Raw genomic sequence first — 14924 nt, 5'->3', positions numbered from 1 at the left:
AGATTTTATGAACAAATGAAACTAATATGTGTACATGTTTAAAAGTCCCATCTGATTATAAAATAAGTGCTTAATGTAGAGAATTGAAAAAGGATGGAAAAGTGTAAAGCAAATAAAAATTACTCAATCTTACCACCTAGAAATAACCTCTGTTAACATTTGATATATTTCTTTTTATATATTTTGTGTGTATAATTCTGCATACTTATATTCTCATAGTACAAATATTTTCAAGAATTTTAGATCTGTAAATGGTGCTAAAAACATTTATTTTAATTTCTCTCCAAATATGCATTTTCCTTTTATTTCCTACCATCTTACTTATCTAGACTTTAAAAACTTTTCTAAACTCTTCAGATAGGGAGCACTTCTATTTTAATAAAGATGTTAAATTAAGTAGCGTGCATCCTTCATGTTTGGCCGTGAACAGAAATGTTCTCTTTCAAATAATTTTTTAGGTGTGTGTGCATCTTTTCTTTAGTAGATGGACAGTGGAAGGACATAATTTGTATAAAGTTACAAATCAGAAGGATACTTCATTTCTGTGAAAAGATAATTTATTGTTTATGCTCTCCTTCCTGTTTTCAAGACACTGGGATTGTTAAAGTCAGAGTGAAGAGCCTATGCATCAAAAGATCTGAAAAAACACTTCTAAAATGTTTACAATAACTTTATGCAAAATGTTAATAAGGCTGTGAGAATTTAGGATTGAATTATCTGCCATTTTACCATGGAGTAGAAGATAGGCAGTAGGTGAAGTTGATCATAATGTCACTTTTTTTTTTTTTTAACTTTTAATTTTGAGAGAGAGAGAGTGCATGAGCAGGGGAGGGGCAGAGAGAGTTGGAGACACAGAATCTGAAGCGGGCTCCAGGCTCTGAGCTGTCAGAGCCTGATGTAGGGCTTGAACTCATGAACCATGAGATCATGCTCTGAGCGGAAGTCAGACACTTAACCGACTGAGCCACCCAGGCGCCCCCGTAATGTTACATAATTTTAAAGCCCAGAGGAGCCTTGGAAGGTCATTCTGTTTACTAATGACCCCTGTCTACTGCAGGGGTTAGACTGTCCTGGAGAAGTTAAGTGATTTGGTCGGGGTCAATCACCTGGTTAATAGTTTTAGCTCTTAAGCCTCAAAACCAGTGTACTGTGTTACAGTTTTTATGAAAGTCATAGTACACCATTGATGACAGGAACTAGCCCCTCCCTCTCCAAAAGGCTTCCAAAGGAACAAAGAAAATAGATGTTTTGACTTTTTACTTAGGTGCTTTTCCATGTGAAGGTAATGAGTGAGTATTTAACTGTGTGATCAGAACTACTACATTATTTGAAAGTGGTAGAGGAGAAATAAGACATGGTTCCTGCTTATTGATGAATTCTTTTAACTATGATTTTAAGACCCTAGAATGGGAAAATTGATTTTTTTTTTTTTTTGAATGGCTACACACTTCTGTATTCAGTGTATTTTGGAGATTTTTTTGTGATGCACTCTCATCATGTATTCATGATACATTATTAATGTCAGGATCCATATTTTTATAATTAATGTTAGTGAAACTTTATAACAAAATATGTTTAGTGTTTTTAAAACCTTCTTGAATAGCATTGAGTCATTTTGTTTTCCAGAAAGTAGTACTCTGTTTATTTGGACAAAAATATTTGTACAATATAGTATTTATTCACTACCCTCTATGCCAGGGATTTTTACAGCTGCTGGAATATGGTAGAGAACAGAACAAAGACCCAGTCTTTGTGGACCTGACATTCAAGTCTGAGATTTCAATGTGTTTGAAAAAAAATATAGAAAATGAAATAAATTAAGGTGACTTCATTTTTAAAAATTCTAAAGAAAATGTTATAGGGCTTTCTTGGATGTAAAAACATAGGATATTTTCTCAGTATTTATGATACTTATTTCAGGAAATACTCAGTTGTTGACCTGTATGTGGGACCAAGGGAAATATATCCATTTAAAAATCATTATCATATATTAATGATTTGACTGCAGTTTCATGCTTTATTGCTGCAGAAATCTGCCTGGAATGCTTATGAATTAGGAAGCAATTGTAGGTAGGTAGTTTGCATAAAATACATATAGAATTTATGAGAGTTCAGGCTCTGGAATCAGACCAGGTTTGACTATCAACTTCCACTGCTTTGTAGTTTATGACAGGTGTTTTAACTTGTTGCAGGCAAGTTATCTGTAAAATGGGGATAATAAAGTGTCTTGCTAAAGCCTATGAGGGACATAATTCATGCAGAGTTCTTGATACAGGGTGAAGGCTCAATAAAGGCTAGCTGTTATAAAAATTTTTTTGTTGTTAACACTATTTTTACTGTTACTACTGCCATGCTACTATTACTGTGCAAATTCTTAATTGATATTCTGTATACTATACTGTATCTACTTCACATACATAATTTAGTATGACAGGTACTCAGTGTCATCTTCATGTAACTGGAAAACTGTTTAATCAGTGATATAGCTATTAATTTGCTAAAACCTGTGGAAACATTGAATGAAGTGTAGTCATCACCTGCTTTGCTGCAGCAGAATTATTTATGTGTTTGAGCTGAGCATCCAGCTTTCCTTATTAGAATTTTTACCTATTCTGTTTCAATAAAGGAAGGATGAAGGAGTAAAAATGTAATGGTCAACATAAATGACTTATGAAGACCTAGAGTCGTAGCATTTGAAACAGAACATACATATTTCTGACATTTTTGTCATTGTTGTATGTTGATGAAAAAGAATTCATGTGACTGTCCCAACGATACTTCCAGTGTGTATTTACTTAACAAATAATATTGAACAGCTACTATGACTTAAGGTCTGTGTTAATTACTTCAGTTCATTCAAGGAGGAAGTGAATGTTTCTTTTTAGGGGAGCTTGTAGTTTTGTTGGATAAGACATGTATATAAAAAAGTAAGTGAGAAGTGCCATTGAGAGGTATAGACTATGTATTGTGTGAATTGTGTGGTCAGTCATATTTCTCCTCCAAGATTCATGCTTTGGTTCATTGTACTGTCTGTTTTTAATCATACAGGGGCTGCTAACTGAGTCTGTTCCTTATAGCCAAGAATGCAGAAAGATCTTGTCAAGAACTAAAGGGTCTAAAAATTGAGTGTACTACAATTTTATGAATATTGGTAGAAAAGATATATGTGATCCCCGGGTTTAGAGACAAAGGACTTTATTCTTCATGACACTACATACAGCACAAGCTTTTTATTTGTGTTAATTTCCTTTGCCTCCTCAAAGGGCAACACACGGGTTCAGTTTAGGCAGATGCTGCTCCCATAGTGGTTCTGTGTCATAGGTGAGACTGTCCCTTGAGCGTAGGGAGCCTGAATCTTTCCTAATGGGCTACATGGAAACTTACCTGACCTTTTTTCTTAGAGGAAGACCTATTTTACTAGCCAGTAAGCAAACCTGTTCTCTCCTTAGGAAGGAGACATTGTTTTCCAAGACTGTTCACTATTTAAAGACATCCTTGAGAAGATAGTCTGGATGAAAGCCCCAAGGCCTCCTATTGGCAAAACATGTAGAAATGCTAGAGGCCAGTAGAGACTCCTCTCCTAATAGGCCTCTGAGTAGGTCATCTAAGTGGAAGTCACACAATAAATTTCATATATTGGAAAAAAAAAATAAATAAATGGAAGTCACAGAGTTCATGAATTAATGTTCATGTATGTTGCCTGCTTATTTTAAGCTTCATCTCAGAGGCATGTCTTTCCTTTTTCTTCTCTCTCTCTCTCTCTTTTAATGCTTTTATTTATTTTTGAGAGAGGCAGGGAGGGAGGGAGGGAGAGGGCATGAGCAGGGAGGGATAGAGAGAAGGAGACAACAGAATCTGAAGCAGGCTTCAGGCTCTGAGCTGTCAGCACAGAGCCTGATGCGGGGCTTGAACTCGTGAACTGCAAGATCATGGCCTGAGCTGAGTTGGATGCTTAACCAGCTGAGCCACCCAGGTGCCCCTCAGAGGCCTTTTCTATTTCTAAAATGCTCTATGCTCTGTACTACTGCTTATCATGAATTAAAATTTGATTCTTTTCAGAGTAAGCAAATAGTGAACTCAAATTGATACGCATATTGAGGTGTTTAGAAGTGAGTGTACTGATGTCTTCAGCTTATTTTGAAATGCATTAAAAATAAGATGGATGGGCAGAGAGATGAAATAGATAAGTCTTAAAAGTAAATACAACAAAATGTTAATTGTAGAATCTAGGTAATGGGTATATGATTGTTTACAATGATTTCAGTTTCTTTGTATGAAAATTTTCAATACAGTGTTGGGGAAAAAGCCAACTGTTCTCTTCCACAACTCATTTTTCTTTGCACCTAAACTCATCAAGAAAACTTCAATGGCAGTTCGTATCAAAATGTGGATGGGTGACAACATTTTAAAAAATTGTTTGGTCAGAGTGGTTGTACTTTTTTAAGCTTATTGGGGTTCCTTTTAAGATTGTGGGTTTGGAGAATAAGGGTCCCACTATTTAGAAGGAAATCATTGCTCTGAATGCTAGCATTTTAGGTATACTGAGTATAAAGGGTATTTCATGCTGGAAAATTATTTTTAGGTAAAGGAGGCAGGCCATTCCCACTTGGGACCTCCTTCTGGATGAGGTGACTTCAACTTGCGCTACATTTTTGAGATTTTAGCTTCCAGGTTTTTACAGATTTATGTTCAGAGTTTTTTTTACATAGAGACAATATTTGTGTGTGTTACATTTCTGATTTTTAGAATTTGTTTCTGGGTATAGGATTTTGGCTATAACAAAATAACAATTGTAGTTGGAATAACAATTGTAAGTAATAACAATTGTAGTTGGAATTAGAATACTTAGTGACAGAAAATGTGGTGGCTGCTTAAAAGTGAGACTAAAGGAGGAAACAACCCATGTAATTGTAAAAGGTAGGGTTATTTTGACTGTAGCTTTTTTTTTTCCAGTTGATGAGTACACATAAATGTAAACTATTTTGTGTAATTTTCTTGTTTTATATGGAATATAAATAGTGAAATTTACATATAAACAGTAAAATTTCATCTCTAACATAGGATGTATGTATGGTAGCTGTGATTCGTGACTAGTATACTATGAGGTCATCTTAAAATGGACGCTTTCATCAATATCACTCATCATCAGGGAAATAAAAATCAAAACCACAATGAGATACCACCTTACACCTGTCAGAATGGCTAACATTAACAACTCAGGCAACAACAGATGTTGGCGAGGATGCGGAGAAAGAGGATCTCTTTTGCATTGTTGGTGGCAGTGGAAGCTGGTGCAGGCACTCTGGAAAACAGTATGGAGGTTCCTCAAAAAACTGAAAATAGAACTACCCTACGACCCAGCAATTGCACTACTAGGCATTTATCCACGGGATACAGGTGTGCTGTTTCAAAGGGACACATGCACCCCCATGTTTATAGCAGCACTAGCAACAAACAGTAGCCAAAGTACGGAAAGAGCCCAAATGTCCATCGATGGATGAATGGATAAAGAAAATGTGGTATATATACAATGGAGTATTACTCAGCAATCAAAAAGAATGAAATCTACCTGGAGGGTATTATGCTAAGTGAAATTAGAGAAAGACAAAAATCATATGACTTCATTCATATGAGGACTTTAAGAGACAAAACAGATGAACATAAGGAAAGGGACACAAAAATAATATAAAAATAGGGAGGGGGACAAAACAGAAGAGACTCATAAATATGGAGGATTGCTAGAGGGGTTGTGGGAGGGGGGATGGGCTAAATGGGTAAGGGGCATTAAGGAATCTACTCCTGAAATCACTGTTGTACCATACGCTAACTAATTTGGATGTCAATTTTAAAAAATAAAAAATAAAAAAAATGGATGCTTTTAGTAATTGTTTGTAAATGTTAAACTAAGCATTTACGTTAGACACCTAACAGGATTTTCCTCAATACAGGGATTTTTAGTAGTCCTCAAAACATGAATATTGGTTTTTACATAAATTGCTTCAGATGTTCACTTTCTCATCCAAACTGCTTTTCACTGTTGTTTTCAGGTTTTTTTTTTTATAGGTTACATCAAGGATCGGCTTTTCTAAAAAAAATTGTTTTGCATAAATGAAAAATATGTATGGTTTGTAGAATTGTCAAAAAGTGAATACCCATGTAATCACTGCCTAAGACAAGAACTAGAACTTGGCTATTATTCTAAAAACCTTCCTTGTACCCAATCCCAGTTACTATCTCTTTCCCTGCAAAGTTGATCCCTATCCTGACTTTAAGGTAATTCTTTTTCTTTTTTTCTTTCTCTTTCTTTCTTTCTTTCTTTCTTTCTTTCTTTCTTTCTTTCTTTCTTTCTTTCTTTCAGAGAGTAAGCACACAAACTGTGCATGCAAGCGGGGGAGGTGCAGGGGGAAGGGGAGGTGGGAGAGAGAGAGAGGGAGAGGGAGAGAAAGAATCTTAAGCAGGCTCCACGCCTAGCTTGGAGCCCGGAGGTAGGGCTCCATCTCACCGCTGTGAGATCATGACCTGAGCCGAATCAAGAGTTGGACACTTAATTGACTGAGCCACCCAGGTGCTTCTACTTGTTTTTCTTTTCTTTCCTTTTTCTTTCTCTTTTCTTTTGATGTTTTATCTATTGAGAGTGAGAACACAGGTGGGGGAGGGACAGAGGGGCGGGGAACAGAAGATCTGAAGCGGGTTCTGCACTGACAGCAGCAAGCCTGGAGTGGGGCTTGAACTCACAAACTGAGATCATGATCTGAACTGGTGTCCGACGCTCAACCACTGAGCCACCTAGGTGCCCCTACTTATTTTTCTTACCGGTTTAACCACTTAAGCATTGCAGAGGATAAGTTTTCAGTCAGTCAAGCAGATTACTGATGTGATGCTGTGGTTTTTAACCCTGTTGGACATAGTACCCCATTTGTATATTTTATATTCTTTAATACTTGCTTTACTATCTCAAAATGAAATTCGTATATAACATTTCCTACCAGCATAAAAATTAAAGTTTTAAAGTTTTTTTTTTTTTTTTAATGTTTATTTTTTTGAGAGAGTGTGAGTGTGAGTGGGAGAGGGATAGAGACAGGTGGGGACAGAGGATCTGAAGCAGGCTCCATGCTGACAGCAGCAAGCTTGAGGAGGGCTGGAACCTGTAAGCGGTGAGGTCATGACCCGACCTTAAGTCGATGCTTAGCCATCTGAGCCATTCAGTTGCCCCCAAATTAAAATTTTAATATAATACCCTAACTATACCCTAAAAGAGAGTTAAAAAAATAAATTTATAATGAAATATGCCTTTTAGTGTAAATGTTTGGGCATGACTATAACAAAAGACGTAGTGAACTAGCCAGGTACTTGTAACCTTCCTAATAACAAGTAAGTTTGGATTTAAGAGAATACAACAGTTACCTGAATTGGACTGACTGGTTTTCTTTAACATTTTGAAATAAGGGCAAAATAAGAAAATTTGTGGATAAGGATAGAATCGGGTATGTCACCTACAAATGTCTCCTGACTGATAACAAGTGTGTTGTGGTGATTCAAGTATCATGAGTGGCATTACTGTTGGTAGAATAATTTTCTGTGATGGTAAATGTAACCTTTTCAAGAGGAAGGAGAACAAATTTTTCCTTTTTTACACAATAGATCTATTTCTGGAAAAGAGATTTTTTTTCCAATATGAATTTGAAGGCGTATTTGATAATTTGAAGAAATATATGATAATTTGGTCGGATGAGGGCATGATATACTTCATTGTATGGGACTGCCCAGGCATTGCAGAATGTCTAAGATCTTCATTCCTCTTCTCCCCCGACCAGTAGCACCACCCACCCAGTCCTGATGTTAGACAAAAATACCCGTGAGGAGAATCACCCTTGGATTTAGGATTTGGTTGTAGTGCTTACAATAAATTATGTAACTTTTCCTCTATTTTTCAGGGTCTGTAAAGGTGGATTTCATCAGGTCTTTCTAACCAGTAGGCTCAGGGATCTATGATACACCCCAGCACCCCCCCCCCCCCCCAATCTTCCTGTCTCACCCATATTCCCCCAAAAAATTCCATGTAAAATTTTTGTGAACATTTCACTCATGTTATTTTCTGGGGTATTATTCTGGTATTTCTGGGGTATATTCTGGTATTATTTTCTGGGGTAGTATATAGGTTTTATCACATTCTTAAAGGGTTCTGTGACCCACAAAAGTGGACCTGATGTTTCTTTCCAAGACCTCTTATAACAGTTAAATGTGGTCATTCTTATGCTAACATTCATCAGTAACTGCTGATTTTCCATTTTAACTGGGGAAAATGGGCTCAGACTCTGAACTATCTGCAGGGAGTTATTTCTACTGGGAGAGCACTGTTAAGATGCTTGGTTATAGGGACACAGTGGAGCAGAAAATTTCAAATTCATATGGTAGGTGGGCTTATTCGTTTGTAAGTACGTAATTTCACATTTTACTCATACGGTTAACATATCCAGTTAAGAACTTTGTTTTAAATTGGTGGGCTTTTTTCTTTTTGGTGGGCTGTTATCTTCATCTTTAGATAGTTTGCATATAAATTTTCAGTATTATTTCAGAGTTCATATGTTGATGAAAATTGATACATGGTCATTTTCTAAATCAGTTTTAAAAGTCAGTTATTTTGGGCACCTGGGTAGCTCCATTGGTTAAGCGTCTGACTCTTGATTTTGGCTCAGATCATTATCTCACAGTCCTGGGATTGAGCCCACCTCAGGCTTCTCGCTGAGGTGTGGAGCCTGCTTGGGATTCATAGTCATTCATTCATTCATTCATTCATTCATTCATATTCTTTCTCTCTTTCTGTCTCTCCCCCTCTCTCTCCCTCCCTCTCTCCCCGCCCCCTCGTGTGTGTGTGTGTGTGTGTGTGTGCGCGCGCACACGCGCACACACTCTCAAAAATTAAAAAAGTTATTTTACCTTATTTTGGAAAATTGTTGTTTTCCTCTAAAATTGGGATCATTTAAAAAATCTTACGTATGTTATAAAAGTATAGGATTGTTCAAAGTTAAAGTTTTGTGAAAGGTTTCTTTTGTCATGTTACTGATAAATTGTTTTTTTGGCCATGCTTACTACTAATGTTAAAGTCCTACTTGAAATAGTCCTTTAAAAATTTATGTATTCTCAAATATCTGTAGTAACTTATGAATTTTGAGAATATTAAGAAATGGAATCTATATCTTTAAGACCCCTAGTTTCATCAGTAGTTTAAACTGTGTTGCTAGCCAATGGTATTGTGGGTTCAAGTGCAAAATGGACAGATTGCAATATTCCCCTGTACCTCTCTTTTGCTAGTGTATGGTGGGGTTGTTAACTAGCTGCTTGTTGAAAAATGCAAGCATTTAGAATTAAAGAATCAAAGGGAGTAAGATAATATACAAATTAAATGATTTATTTGATCATGTAATTAAAGGTAGCCGTTTAAAAGATCATACTTCATATATATATATATATTTTTAAAAAAGACATGTAACTGTTGATTTAAATGACTTTTTCTTTAATTTTTTTTGTAACTGTTTCTCTGTCTTTATGTTTTCTGCTAACCTTTTCTCATTTCTGTCTCTTCCCGATTCTAAGTCTTTGTTAGAAAATATTTTATAACTTAAAACTTCAAGCATAGGATAAGATTATTTCACTCCTTAGTACTTGAAATAAGTACCTTTTAATGGCCTTGACTTTGAAGTCTGTTTCTTTTCCTCTAGTTGCTCCTGCACTCTTCCTTTCATTTGACTGTATTTGTCGTTCCCCATCAAACCTTTGTCTTAGATGGTTTTCCAGTATTCAACTAAATGGGAAACTACCTGGTAGAGCTGAAAATTTCTCATTCTGGGCTCCGAATGATAAGGTTTTAAAAGACATGCTTACTCTTGTTTCCTTAAATAAAGATAGCCTTTGTAATAGTAGTCTTTGATTTCAGCCTTTTTGCTTTTCAAAATATGTAACTTAATGGGGCGCCTGGATGGCTCAGTTGGTTGAGCATCCACTCTTGATTTTGGCTCAGGTCATGGTCTCACAGTTTCGTCAGTTCTGGTCCTGTGTTGGGCTCTGCACTGACAGCTTAGAGCCTGCTTGGGATTCTCTGTCTTCTCTCTCTGCCCCTCCCCTGCTCGGTCTCTATTTCTCTAAATAAGTAAGTAAATAAATAAAAACATTAAAAAATATAACTTAAAACTGATTGCTTTGAAAATGATTTAAAATTGCTTTTGTGTTAGTTATAAGTTATGTGGTTATTGCTTCCTCTTGGGACATACTTTTTAAATTTATCTTCTATGCCCAATGGAAAAAGTATTCATTTTATTGTCTGAATTGATGTACATAATGCCCTACAGTTTTTTTTTTTTTTTTTTTTTTTTTTTTTTTGCCAAGGTAAAAAATGGCCACAACCTTTCTTTTACCTCCCCCTTTAACAAAATGAGGTTCTAGTAGTTTAGGACTTACTCAGTTTAGGCAGGACTGGATTACCTTTCTGGATTCTTTGTTTTATAATTTCACGTTTGGGTACATCACCAAAACTTAAAACTTTGTATTTAGAGCATTTGACACAGTGCTCATAATAAATACTTAACAAATATGTGAGTGAATGGATGAATGAGTGAATGAATTGAACCTAATTGAGATGTGAAGCAAGAGCACTATTGTCATTGGATGTAGTATCTTCAGATGTACACATTTTTGCAGTTTTCTTGGTAAATGGATTTAAAGACTGGCACTGGTTTGCAGACCACTGGAAAAACCTGATCTTTTTAGTAATGTGGTAAGAGCACACTACGTATAATAAAATTGTGGGCTTACTTCATAAATTACAATGTTTGGAATACTTTTTATTTGATAGAAATAATACATGTTCGTGTAGAAATTTTGTAAAATATAATAAGGAAAGAAGAAGAAAATAAAACTCTTGTAAGTGTAGTACCTGGAAAGAAGTACTTTTAGTGTTTTGATATAGTTAGGCACACAGATTTCATTATATACTTTAAATAAAACTAAGATTGTATACATTGAATTTTGAATTCTGCTTCGTATAAGTGTGAGTCCAGTTAAATTTTTTTTCTGTTTTTGTTTTTTAAACCTTACAGGCCCCTTCACAGATGTAGTCACTACAAATCTTAAGTTGCGAAATCCATCCGATAGAAAAGTGTGTTTCAAAGTGAAGACTACAGCACCTCGTCGGTACTGTGTGAGGCCCAACAGTGGAATTATTGACCCAGGGTTGACGGTGACTGTTTCAGGTAGCAAATCATGTTCTGATTTTGAACAGTATTAAATTCTGACATTTTTATGGTTATGTTTAATTTGGTCTTAATTAATAGAGTTTCATCTGGAGGGAGAGAAATTGTTTTTAAGTTATTCTAGCTTGCCTTTAATTATGTTCTTCTGTTACCTTACTATATGCCAGCTATTTAACATTTCTCACCCTTACCTTGTGGTTGGGGGTGTCTGTGGTCAATTTATAAGCAATTATTTTCAGTTTAAAATTTTATATCTTTTATTTCTACAGTTTACTACCACATTCTCTGGTCTTACTATTTTATCTTTGAAATAGTGTATCATTTTTGTGATCGATCCTTCTCTTCAGATCTCTAGCTATTGTCACATATTGCATGCAGCTGTACAAGTATTATTCAGAATCTTAGAAATGTACAGTGGCTCTTTTTTGCTGGTTGTATCAAATTAGATGAGTGTTTCTGCCTTTTATTGTAAATGCCAAACAGTTTAGTTTCATGACTCCCTTTTGTGTTTACTTGTAATCCAGGGAGTATGCTTGGTTCCTTCTCTGTATGGATTGCTTACTTCTGCTGTGGAGTCTGTGCTGGCGTCATCCTTAATGCCCTCCATAAACTTCCTTTCTTCCATCAGACTTCCCAATATAGTTGTCCTTAACAGTATTACCTGACATAGCTGAGAAATAGGAAACAAGTATGAGAATGGGGGACCTTAATTATGGGGGACCTTCTTAGGCTTCACATGGAGACCATTTACTCTTCCTTACTAGCAGTAGATTTCGCTTCCCATTATATGTCACGATAACACATGGAACATGAATACACATGGACCTCCCATCTCTCACCTCAAAATCTCTGGGGGCATGACCCAGCCACGTATATGTTTTTTTTGAAGAAAAACAAAAACAAAAACAAAACATGCTTGTGTGATCTTGATAAGTATTCCTAAGATAATTGTGTCTCAGTTGCCTGGTTTTTACGTCCACAGCAGATTAAAAACACCAAATTATGCAAAGAGTGACAGCCTATAGCAAGCCCATGGAGAGTGCTTAGAAGTAGAACTTGACTGCAAAGGCAGTGAAGGACACACTGCCGAGTTCTTTGTGACACTGAATCCTCTTTCAGTATGTAGACTCAAAGACTCAGAGCTAGAAGTCCTTCTAGAAAAGATGTTTTTAGTGAATCTTATGATGTGGTAGCCGAGGAGGAATGTGTTGGTGTTTGTCCAAGTTGTCAGCTGATGGGAAAGATAGATGGAAAAAAAGCTAAAACAATGACTACACTCATTCTGGAAGTTGCTCTCTAAATCTTTAAGCCTTTTAGCTAAATTGGAAGACAGAATTATTTCTCTCCATGTAGTTTAAAATAGTTTTTTGGTGCTACCAGTTTTATCCTTAGGAATCCATAAAACTATTCAGAATGACTTTTTCTTTGAGGGTTCTAGATTGCTACAGTTCATTGTATTAATGTTTCTAAAGAGAAGTTTGAGTTGCGCAGGCCCAATTACATGTGGGTTTTTCCCTGTAAAGACAGTATAGTACTATAAATACATTTTCTCTTCTTTTTGATTTTCTTGATAATATTTTCTTTTCTCTAGCTTACTTTATTGTAAGAATACATACATAATACATACGGCATACAAAATAAACGTTAATCCACGGTTTATGTTCTTGGCAAGGCTTCTGGTCAACAGTAGACTATTAGTAGTTAAGTTTTTGGGGAGCCAAAAGTTGGATGTGGATTTTCAGCCATATGGGGGGTTGGCATTCTGAGTCCCTGTGTCGTTCAGGGAACAGCCTGTACTTTTCAAAACACTTTCTCTCACGTAGCCCCTTGTGTTGGGCACTTGTTGTATTAAAAACTCTAGACATACTAGTTACTGTTTCCATGGTGTGCCTTTAGATCTTGTCCACTGAGAATTTAGCTCTTGAATTTTTAGTGTGTTGCCTTCCCTTAAGGAGTCACTCAAACTGTTCTTCCACTAGCAACTGTTCCTTGATTGACTGACTGTGCTACACACTCATTTCTTTTTTTTCTTTCAATTGATGTATTCATGTATGTATGTGTGTATATGTGTATATATTTATATTTTTAGGATGATGTAACTCTTACTATATGGTCTGCAATAACTTAGACTATAACTGTCGTTAAGTCACAACCATGTTTTTTCAATTCCTAGTGATGAGCCTTCAGTGATTGCTCAGTGAAGGGTATTAATGGACATTTATTGTGCTTTATCTGGATTCTGAGACATCCTGTGTGGTTTTTTTCTGCTATGTATTTGGCCCTTTAAAGATTTTTTTTTAACCATGATGGGAGTTAATGGACTTCTCAGATACACCTTAGAAATAATTTTCTTAGAGTAAATTTTCTTATATGATTGGTATTTCTCACCATTGTTTAATTGCATTTGTTTTTTTTTTTGGAAGTGTTGACACACATATATAGAAGGTATATCTTAGAAGTAATTTACCTGTTAACAGGGGAGTACTTTATACAATACCATATACATATTTTGTGTAACTGTAGATCCATTCTTATAGCCATTTATTAAGTTTATATTACATAATTTGGCATCAGTTATAATCATATGGAACCTCTAAAAATCCTTTAAAAGGCTACTGAAAAGCTTAAGTGCTTAGAAATATTTGAATTTGTAATTAGGACTCAAGAAAAATTCTTGAAATCATGAGAGTATATACCTTTTCCTCGTATACCTTGTTTTTTAGAATCAGATATAAACAGATTGCTAGACTTCCTGAGTAGGTGTTTATTTAAAATCTATTTTTCAAAAATTAGTTAAAAATTTTTTTTAATGTTTTTATTTATTTTTGAGAGAGAGACTGAGCGATCGGGGGAGTCAGAGAGAAAGGGTGACACAGAATCTGAGAAGCAGGTTCCAGGCTCTGAGCTGTCAGTACAGAGCCCGATGTGGGACTTGAACTCGAACTCGTGAATCATGAGATCATGACCTCAGCTGAAATCAGCCGCTTAACCAGCTGAGCCACCCAGGCACCCCTCAGAAATTAGTTTTATGAGAATGCTAACAAATGGTTGGGAGTTTTGAAGTTAGCTTTTAATTTCTCCTTTGCATATCCTAGCTAATTCTAAAAGATACTATCACTAAATACCAAAATGAAGCCTTATATTTATGCCTAGTTTTAATAAACAATTTACTAGATTTTAATCTGAGTTTACAGGTATTATCCTAGTTAATGTCGGCAATATTTAGAAAATTTACCCAAACCCGAATTTAGAGGGGACAATCATAGGTTTATATTTATTTTTTAAATAGCTATTTATTTTGTGGGTTGTTAAAATAGTTGGAGCTATAAAGGTGATTCTGGATCCTTACTGTAAATAATCCAGTATTAGGTTTCTTGAACTCTTTCTGGTTTTCTTTAAATTGGCATATTAGTGAATGAGGTAATAGGAGTGATAAGAAGCAAACACATTCAGAATACACAAAGTAATGTGTCCTTTTTTCTTATTTAGTAATGCTACAGCCTTTTGACTATGATCCCAATGAGAAGAGTAAACACAAGTTTATGGTACAAACAATTTTTGCTCCACCAAACACTTCAGATATGGAAGCTGTGGTAAGTATAGATGTGAAACCGAATTTATTTTGGGGAATGTTTTTTAAACCATGGATTTGTATAGTTCTCAGTTGAGAAAGCTAAT

At 35.6% G+C, this 14924-nt stretch overlaps 1 protein-coding gene across 2 annotated transcripts in view; it reads left to right on the top strand.

The window, feature by feature from the left end:
* Positions 1-14924, top strand: part of VAPA (VAMP associated protein A) — a 44581-nt gene that overhangs the window by 12264 nt on the left and 17393 nt on the right. For both annotated transcript variants that reach the window (XM_042911101.1, XM_042911102.1), the window contains exons 2-3: positions 11094-11246; positions 14736-14839. In XM_042911101.1, coding sequence (XP_042767035.1) covers positions 11094-11246; positions 14736-14839 — 257 coding nt within the window. The remainder of the gene's footprint in view (positions 1-11093; positions 11247-14735; positions 14840-14924) is intronic.

The sequence above is a fragment of the Panthera leo genome, chromosome D3, assembly GCF_018350215.1.
Source record: "Panthera leo isolate Ple1 chromosome D3, P.leo_Ple1_pat1.1, whole genome shotgun sequence".
In the NCBI taxonomy this organism is placed as follows: domain Eukaryota; kingdom Metazoa; phylum Chordata; class Mammalia; order Carnivora; family Felidae; genus Panthera; species Panthera leo.
The sequence above is the reverse complement of the archived record's forward strand: the minus strand, read 5'-3'. Positions and strand labels throughout refer to the sequence as shown.